General features: G+C 43.8%; 1 protein-coding gene across 1 annotated transcript in view; it reads right to left on the bottom strand.

Annotated features, from left to right (window-relative positions):
- Nucleotides 1-10,000, bottom strand: part of LOC143276155 (band 7 protein AGAP004871-like) — a 65,844-nt gene that overhangs the window by 3,230 nt on the left and 52,614 nt on the right. Inside the window, exons 6-7 of the mRNA XM_076580574.1 lie at nucleotides 9,456-9,511; nucleotides 1,138-1,216 (exon numbers count right to left, since the gene is read on the bottom strand). Coding sequence (XP_076436689.1) covers nucleotides 1,138-1,216; nucleotides 9,456-9,511 — 135 coding nt within the window. The remainder of the gene's footprint in view (nucleotides 1-1,137; nucleotides 1,217-9,455; nucleotides 9,512-10,000) is intronic.

Here is a 10,000-nt window from a genome sequence, read left to right as displayed (position 1 = left end):
AAGGAATTCAGGAGAAAGGAAAAAAAAGGAAGGGAAGAAGGAAGAGAGGAAGGAAGGGAGGCAAGGAGGGAGTAAAGAGAGGGAAAAAAAGGAAGAAAGGAAGGGAGGGAGGGAAGGAGGGAGTAAAGAGAGGGAGGGAGGGAAGGAGGGAGTAAAGAGAGGAAAAAAGGAAGAAAGGAAGGGAGGGAGGGAAGGAGGGAGTAGAGGAAAAAAGGAAGAAAGGAAGGGAGGGAGGGAAGGAGGGAGTAGAGGAAAAAAAGGAAGAAAGGAAGGGAGGGAGAGAAGGAGAGAAGGAAGGAAGAAAGGAAGGGTGGAAAGAACAAAGGGAGAGTGGAAGATACAGCTCAACCAGTGCAGTGGTACAAAAATTGGGAGGCCCATTTACCCACCTGGTCATAAAGATTAGATAATATATATATATATATATATATATATATAAACCTTGAAAGATGGAAGTTACGGGAAAAGAAAGAAAAAAAAAGGAAGGAAGGAAGGGAGTGAGGGAGGAAGAGAATGAGGAAGAAACGAATGAAGGAAGGAAGGAATGAAGGAATGAGAATAAGGGAGGAAACGGAGGAAGGAAGAGAGTAAGGGATTAAGGAAGGAAGGGATGGAGGAAGGAACGGATGAATGAAGGGATTAAGGAAGGGAGGGATTAAGGAAGGAAGGGATGGAGGAAAGGATTAAGGGAGGGATTAAGGAAGGGAGGGATCAAGGACGGAAGGGATGGAGGAAGGAAGGGATGGAAGGATTAAGGAAGGAAAGGAGGAAAGGTGAAGGAAGGGAGGGAGGGAAGAAGGGATTAAGGAAGGAAGGACAGAAAAGATGAAGGATTGGATAGAATAGGGAATGGAGGAAGGAAGAAAGGAAGAAGGGATGAAGGGAGGGAGGAAGGAAGAGAGAAGGAAGAAACGAACGAAGGGAGGAAGGAAGGGAGGAAGGGATTAAGGAAAGAAGGAAGGGATGGAGGATGAAGGGATGAAGGGAGGAAGAGAGAAAGGAAGAAATGAAGGAAGGGTTGAATGAAGGGATTAAGGAAGAAAGGAATAAAGAAAGGAAGGGAGGGAGGGGTGGAAATAATAAAGGAAGGGAGGGAGGAAAAGAAAAGAAAAGACAGGAAAGAACTGTCATGCCCACCTTGGCACGTGCTTCACGTGCAGCCTCTGCCTCAGCAGCCATGGCTCTCTGCAGCTGGATGGGCAGTCTGACGTCCTTACTGTAACACCACATCACATCCACATCACCACCACATCACATCACCACATCATCCTATAAACAGCTGGATGGGCAGTCTGACGTCCTTACTGTAACACCACATCATCAACACATTACCACATCACTACCACATCATCCTATAACAGCTGGATGGTCAGTCTGACGTTCTTACTGTAACACATTATCATCAAATCATCCCCACATGACCACCACATCATCATGTTGACAGCTAGCTGGGCAGTCGGACGTACTCACTACCATATCACCGTCACCACATCATCCCACATCACAACCACATCATAATCATATCGTCCCCACATCATCACAGGGGACAAACTGACAGACATGTGGGCGGGCAGTCCTGTGAGAGGGGCAATCAACTGGCCTCTCATCCACAGCAGAAATTCCTGTTTTCAACTGCCCTGAACAGAGTGGAAGGACTAGGTTACCCCCCTTTGACCACTCGGCTTACACCGCTGAGCTATCGGGAACCCAAGTTGAATAATAATAATATCTTGGAATGTCTGGAACTAATTAATGAGGAGTTGTAAGCGTTCCTTGTTAATTTCCTCGCCATTAGAAGTGTAGGAATATCTTTCTTTATTTCTGCATACCAACCTAACTTGGCCTAGTTGGCAAGATATATATATATATATATATATATATATATATATTTTTTTTTTTTTTGTGCTTTAGGTTAGAGTTTCTGACAATTATTTGTTTCTTATTTTATGCTATCGCTGTCCCACCTTTTCTAGCTCTGTCAGCAAGATCTTTGAGTGTATGAGAAAATGTAAGCCTCGTGGAAAGATAGATTCCAAGATATTTATACAAGTTGACTATCTGTAATTCCTCGTTTCCAAATGACCATCTCTCTGTTGAGGACAAGTATCCACCGTTTCTGAAAACAACTGTGTTCGATTTTTCTACACTGACAACAAGATCAAGGCGGTTTGCGAGAGAACGAATGAATCGTAAAGCCATCAAGCTGTTCAGCCCCATTCAGTAATGCAAAACGACACACATCAGTAAGCGCGACGCGATGTCACAGACATATGAGAGAGAGCGAGACACAGAGAGAGAGAGAGAGAGAGAGAGAGAGAAAGAGAGAGCGAGAGAGAGAGAGAGGAAACGGGAAAAAGAAAGAGAGAGAGAGAAAGATAGAGGGAAAGAGAGAAAGCGAGAGAGAGAGCGAGCGAGGAAACGGGAAAAAGAAAAAGAGAGAAAGAGAGAGGGAAAGAGAGAGAGAGAGAGGGGGAAAGAGAGAGAGAGGAAAGAGAGTGAGAGAGAGAAAGAGAGAGGGAAAGAGAGAGGGAGAGAGAACTGAGTGAGATATACAGACAGAAAGAGACAATGGAAGACAGTAAAAATACCAATGAAAAACACACAAACACATAGGAAGAGAGTGAGTGAGTGAGAGAGTTAGAGAGAGACTGTGAGATGAGAGAGAGATGAGAGAGAGATTGAGAGAGAGAGAGATGAGAAATAGATTGAGAGAGAATGAATGAATGAATGAATGAATGAATCTTTATTTTCCAACGGTGAAGATATTAGCACTTTGGCCGACTTACACACCTGCCGTTGTTCTAAGAGACACACAAACATGTACGCATATAAATGTAGTTATACTTAATACTTAATACATGTATAATGTACGAGTATAACACAGCGTCAAACTGAGAGACACAACATCGCTCACATCTGTACGGAACGGAAGCGAGTAACACACACACGCACACACACACACCAAGGGAAAAACAACAACAACAAAACCAGAGAGAGAGAGAGAGAGAGAGAGAGAGAGAGAGAGAGAGAGAGAGAGAGAGACAGACAGACAGACAGAGAGACAGAGACAGAGACAGAGAGACAGAGAGAGACAGAGACTGAGAGACAGAGAGAGAGAGAGAGAGAGAGAGAGAGAGAGAATGAAAAATGTCGATGCACCGCAAACGCACCTCTGTCCGATTCATTCTGCTCACCCACTCATTATTTCGCAATTAAACGAATACAAATTTGTAAAACAAACAACGTTCGACAGAGGGCAAATACTGGAACCCGCTATTGGCAGGTGGGGAGGCTGATGAGAGAACGGCGACACATGGCTTGACAAGTGTCCAAGTGGGAATCGAATCGTTCATCATCAATCTGGTCTCTTTTATCGTCCCTTCACGTCCACTGTTGCCATGACGATGGTACCACAGGGACACACACACACACACACACACACAAACACACGTGCGCGCGCGCTCGCACATATACACAAGAACGTGTGAAAAACACACATTCTCACACATTCAAGTAGACACAGACACACACGCACACAAACGCACGCACACACACAGACACACAAATACACGCATACATGTGTGTGTGCGGAACAAACTTTATACACACATACTTTCCCAATACTAAATAAATTTAATTCGTTGTTTTAATGAACCTCTCTCTCTCTCTCTCTCTCTCCTGAAGTTGTTCGCAATTTTCACTATTTTTATACAAAGCTTTCAAATTCAGAGAAATGGCTACTTTGTGAAAGCGCTGTTTGTATTCTTTTGTTTGTTTGTTTTTTCTTTTATTGTTATACACATTGAACTGTAATGCAGGTATATTTTTGTTTGACTATGTTTATTGATGTCGTGATGTATTGTTTGTAAAATAATGTTCACATTCCCCTTCATAAGGGGCCTGGGCCAATACAGGAATAAACCATCTTGAATCAGTGAATCTCTCTCTCTCTCTCTGACAGTCACCGCCTTCCCCCCCCTCCCCCTCCCCGCCCCCCCACCCCCGCTCCCTCCTTTCTTTCTTTTCTTTTTTTCTTATATCTCCCCATTTTGTCCATTTTATTCTTTTTCTGTAAACAAAAAAATAATCCCCATTCTTCCTTCCTTCTCATTCCCTTAAGCCCCCCCCCCCCAACCCCCCACCCACATACACATCACCCTACCTTTCTCTCTCTCATCTCTTTCAGGCTGGTAACGTAATGACGCGGGTCTCTTTATATTCAGCACAAACCTTATCATTATTTCTATTTTTCCCTTGCTCTCTAGAGGGGTGTGCAATGATCGTTCACACACACACATACACACACACACACACACACACTCACACACACAACACACACGCGCGCGCGCACACACACACACACACACACGCAGACACACACACAAACACACACGCACGCACACACACACACACCTTCCGTTACAAATTCCACAGCTCGTCTTGGAGACGGGTGGCGATTCAAAGGGACAGGATGCAGCCCCGTCTCTATTTAGTTAACACCTTCTTATAATCAATTAATCAATTGGGTTTAGAACCCAGGCAAAGATCACACATGCGGCCATACCACGGCGGAACTGAAAAATACAACCACACCCAAACAAACCAAACAAGAGAGGCAAGGCCTTCAAGACTCACTTGTGATACACTTTAAAAAAAATCTAATCGTTAAAATGTGTTTTGTATTTGTTATTATAAAGCTTCGCGTTAAAAAAAAAAAAGAAGAAAAAAAAAGTCCTAACCAGATTCGAATTAAGTCCCCTAGCATTAATTACAGAGTAATTTCCCTTTTTTTACTATCTGCACCAAAACGTTTGCAAAATAAATAAAACTTCCATGCTTAGCGAAAGAAGTTCCTGTTTGAACAAAAAATGATAATAATGACTGCTCTTGTTGTTGGGTCAGAATATCAGATCAAAGTGCCAAGTTTAGAGAATACAAAAAATATAAATATAACAGTAAATGCAGTTTGCATATAATTAGGCTTCATTATTTATTTTTTGTGCCCATCCCAGAGGTGCAATATTGTTTTAAACAAGATGACTGGAAAGAACTGAATTTTTCCTATTTTTATGCCTAATTTGGTGTCAACTGACAAAGTATTTGCAGAGAAAATGTCAATATTAAAGTTTACCACGGACACACAGACACACACACAGACAACCGAACACAGGGTTAAAACATAGACTCACTTTGTTTACACAAGTGAGCCAAAAAACAACCACCAACAAAAAAACAAAAAACAAGACCTGCGTCCCGCACGCACAGTCACACGCATAGTGATGGCCTAGAGGTAACGCGTCCTCTCTAGGAAGCGAGAGAATCTGACCGCGCTGGTTCGAATCACGGCTAAGCCGCCGATATTTTCTCCCCCTCCACTAGACTTTGAGTGGTGGTCTGGACGCTAGTCATTCTGATGAGACGATAAACCGAGGTCCGGGCCGTGTGCAGCATGCACTTAGCGCACGTAAAAGAACCCACGACAACAAAAGGGTTGTTCCTGGCAAAATTGTGTAGAAAAATCCATTTCGATAGGAAAAACAAATAAAACTGCACGAAGTAAAAAACAAACAAACAAACAAAAAAAAAGGGTGGTGCTGTAGTGTAGCGACGCGCTCTCCCTAGGGAGAGCAGCCCGAATTTCACACAGAGAAATCTTTTGTGATAAAAATACAAATACAAATACACACATATACACACTCACACAGGCATGCATACACACGCACACAAACATACACACAGTCCATATTTCCCATAGCCCCCCCTTCTATTTTGCCCACCCCCCACCCCCGCCCCACACATACACCCGCCCCCCCCCCCCCCCTGTTTAATACCACACTTAGTGAACAGACGTGAAATCGATGAACAACAACACGCAAACTCACATAGAAACACACGAAAAGCCTCAAACAGAAACGTAACTACCTAAAACAAATCAATAAACGAAATGAAATCTATAAACCTAAAAAAAAAAAAAAAAAGGCCTAACCCCCCCGCCTCCCAAACCAAACCAAACCGCACCAACCGACAAAAAGAAAGAAAGAAAAGAAGAAGAAGACAAAAGGAGGAAATAGCTGGATAAAACTATGGTTCCACCACCACCACCACCACAGCAACAAACTCAGCCCAGAACATGCCCGGGGCGTGGACCACTCCTGCCTACACTTGTGGCTGGACGATTGAACTGACACAACAGAACAGGAAAATGGTGATTGAATTAAGCTGGGTGCCTCTTCTAGCCTTGTGCTCTGCGCCTGGCCCCCTCCCCCCCTGGCCCCCCCCCACTCCCTTCGCCCCTCTCCTCCCCTCCCCCAACTTCCCCAGCGCCATAAAACTAAGAATAATTTAGCCAGGAAATGACCCTGAGCTTTCTACATTCTTTGAGGCACCGAGCGTAATCATAAAAGTGCCACAAATGTTCAAAATCTGGAGAGAGAGAGAGAGAGAGAGGAGGGAGAGAGGGGGAGAGAGGGGGAGACAGGGGAGAGAGACAGATTCAAGATTCAAAACTTTTATTACTCCAAGGATAAAGAGAGAGGGAGACAGAAAGAAAGAATGAGAGAGAGAGAAGAGAGAGGAGACAGAGCGAAAGAGAGCGAGCGAGAGAGAGAGAGAGAGAGAGAGGAGGTAGAGAGGGGGAAAGAGAGGGGAGAGAGGCAGATTCAAGATTCAAAACCTTTATTACTCCAATGATAAAGACAGAGGGAGAGAGGAAGAAACAGAGAGAGAGAGAGGAGACAAGAGTGAGCGAGAGCGAGCGAGAGTGAGACAGAGAGATAGTAAGAGAGAAAGAGAGAGAAAGAGAGAGAGAGAGAGAGGGGGAGAGAGGGGGGTGAGAGGCAGATTCAAGATTCAAAACCTTTATTACTCCAATGATAAAGAGAGAGGGAGAGAGGAAGAGACAGAGAGAGAGGAGACAGAGCGAGCTAGAGCGAGCAAGAGTGAGATAGAGAGTGAGAGAGTAAGAGAGAAAGAGAGAGAAAGAGAGAGGGGGAGAGAGGGGGAGAGAGAGGGGAGAGAGGGGGAAAGAGAGGGGAGAGAGACAGATTCAATGACGACGCGGCTGTGGAAGCCCGATCAGGATGGGGACTGCTTGACAAGGTTGTACTATAACCTACCTTTCATAACAATAAGTCTCAGCGTGTCTGCAAGGCCCGAGAGATTCAGAAACATGCAGTGCTGGCTATGACATTTAAGATCATGATTAGATCATGTTTGGAAAAATCAGTTCACTTTTCGTGTTAAAAGATTAAAGCATGCTGTATCCAAGACGCTTGAAAATGAATATATAAAATTTTGGAAACAGTTCATCTAAATTAGCATTTTACAAGAACGCTGTGACAAATTATAAAATTGAACCGTATTTAAAGAATACAGCAAATACACAACACAGGAAAGCACTGACCATGTTACGAATCAGTGCCCATGACTTACAAATCGAACAGGGAAGATATAAAAATACACCGAAAGAACAAAGACTGTGTGATACTTGTAACAGTTTAGAAGATGAGATTCACCTTTTAGACAATTGTGTAAAGTACAATACTTACAGACACAGATTCCTAATCGATATATGTCGTTCAAATGCAAAGCCTAGTGAATTCATCCTTCTAACAGAAATACAGCCAAGGCTGGCGAAATTTGTTTATGAATGTTTCTCTTCTTAATATGCTCATGTTTATGTTTCATTGTGTCTTATAAACTTTAAGGTTTTATGACAATAAAAAGTATTCTATTCTATTCTATTCTAAGCAACACCCCCGCAAGACGCATCCGCGATGAGGAGGACGACTCTCGACTGTACGCTTCCTGTCTTTACCATCCGACCCCACTGCACACTCAGCTTCTGGAAGGAAAACTGGCCACAAACCGAAAAATCCCTTCATTTGACGGGCGCAGTGACGGGCGCAATAGCCGAGTGGTTAAAGCGTTGGACTGTCAATCTGAGGGTCCCGGGTTCGAATCACGGTGACGGCGCCTGGTGGGTAAAGGGTGGAGATTTTTACGATCTCCCAGGTCAACATATGTGCAGACCTGCCAGTGCCTGAACCCCCTTCGTGTGTATACGCAAGCAGAAGATCAAATACGCACGTTAAAGATCCTGTAATCCATGTCAGCGTTCGGTGGATTATGGAAACAAGAACATACCCAGCATGCACACCCCCGAAAGCGGAGTATGGCTGCCTACATGGCGGGGTAAAAACGGCCATACACGTAAAAAGCCCACTCACGTATATACGAGTGAACGTGGGAGTTGAAGCCCACGAACGCAGAAGAAGAAGAAGAAGAAGACGGGCGCAGTAGCCGATTTGTTACATAGACGGACTTTCAATCTGAGGATTCCGGGTTCGAATTTCAGAAACAGCGCCTGGTGGGGGTAAAGGCTGGAGATTTTTTCCAAACTCCCAGGTGCAGCAGACCCGCTAGTGCCTCAAACTACTTCGTGTGTATACGTACTCAGAAGATTAAAACGCGCACGATCAAGATCCTGTAATCCATGTCAGTGTTCAGTGGGTTATGGAAACCAGAACATGCCCATCATGCACCCCCATCGCCCCCGTAAACGGAGTATGGCTGCCTACATGGTGGGGGTAAATAAAACAAAATGGTCATGCAAGTAAAACATTACCTGTCTGTATGAGTATAATCATGTGTGCGTGACTGAAACCTGATTGAACGACACAGGAAACGAATGACGAGCGCCCAATGGCTGATGTCAGTCGGTTCTACGCAGATGCTTTTGTGCAAATGAACCAATGTTTGTAAAGCGCTTATAGCCTGGTCTCTGACCGAGGATGGGCGCCATATAAGTATCCATAGAATTCATTCATCTCTTCTGGGGCTGGAACCAGATATTCACAGTTATCAGTGTGCGACGCTACCCACTTCACCACAGCGGTGGTACAGAGAGTCTTTATGATAACTCCCCCGTTCCACCCAACCTCCCCTCCCCCTTTGAAAATCATCAACAACAAAATAAATCATAATAGTATGGAATACTGAAAAAAGGGGAAGGGGGTGTAGGGGAGAAACAACAACTCCTGCAATCATTTGAAAACAACAACAACAACAATAACAAACCAAACAACAACACAAATTAAAAAAAAAAAAAAAAATCCTCATAAGCATTTGCCTTATTTTGAAAAAATCTGGTCAAATAATTATGACAATTATAAACGAAAAAAAAAATTGAGTCAATTATCACCACTAACTACTGTCAACAGAAGAAATAACCAAATCAACCTACCTTCTTATTGTCCATGTATTTTCGCGCGCGTGCGTGCGTGTGTGTATGTGTGTGTGTGTGTGCGCGCGCGCGAGAGAGAGAGAGTGTGTGTGTGTGCGTGCTTGCGCACAAATATCAAGACATATGTACACATGTATTTAGAGGTTTGTGCGGGTGTCTGTTTAATAAAGACGATGCACATGTCAGTGTGTACGCGTGCGTGCTTACTCACATTTCCACCCGTTCCACCTTGATCCCCCAGCGGTCTGTGGCGTCATCCAGGGCTGTCTGTGAACGAGAGAAAGAAAACAAAAGCAAAAATGAGGGAATGGACGAATGAATGAACGAATGAATGAATGATTGACTGAACGGTTTAATCATAATAGGACAAGGCCCACGAGAGAAAGAAAACAAAAGCAAAAATGAGAGAATGGACGAATGAATGAACGAATGAATGAATGATTGAATGAATGGTTTAATCATAATAGGCCAAGGCCCATAAATGATGGGGTATGTGTGAGTGAATGAATGAGTGAGTGAATGAATTAATGCATGAGTGAGTGAGTGAGTGAACTAATGAACGAATGAATGAATGACTGAATGAACGGTTTAATCATAATAGGACAAGGCCCCTAAATGATGGGGTATGTGTGAGTTAATGAAAGAGTGAGTGAATGAATTAACGCATGAGTGAATGAATGAATGAATTGATTGAATGGGTGAGTGGTTTACTCATTAGGCCAAGGCCCCTAAATGATGGGGTATGTGTGAGTGAAT

Source organism: Babylonia areolata, chromosome 31, assembly GCF_041734735.1.
Source record: "Babylonia areolata isolate BAREFJ2019XMU chromosome 31, ASM4173473v1, whole genome shotgun sequence".
In the NCBI taxonomy this organism is placed as follows: domain Eukaryota; kingdom Metazoa; phylum Mollusca; class Gastropoda; order Neogastropoda; family Buccinidae; genus Babylonia; species Babylonia areolata.
Note: the sequence above shows the minus strand (reverse complement) of the source record. Positions and strands in the feature narration are given on the sequence as shown.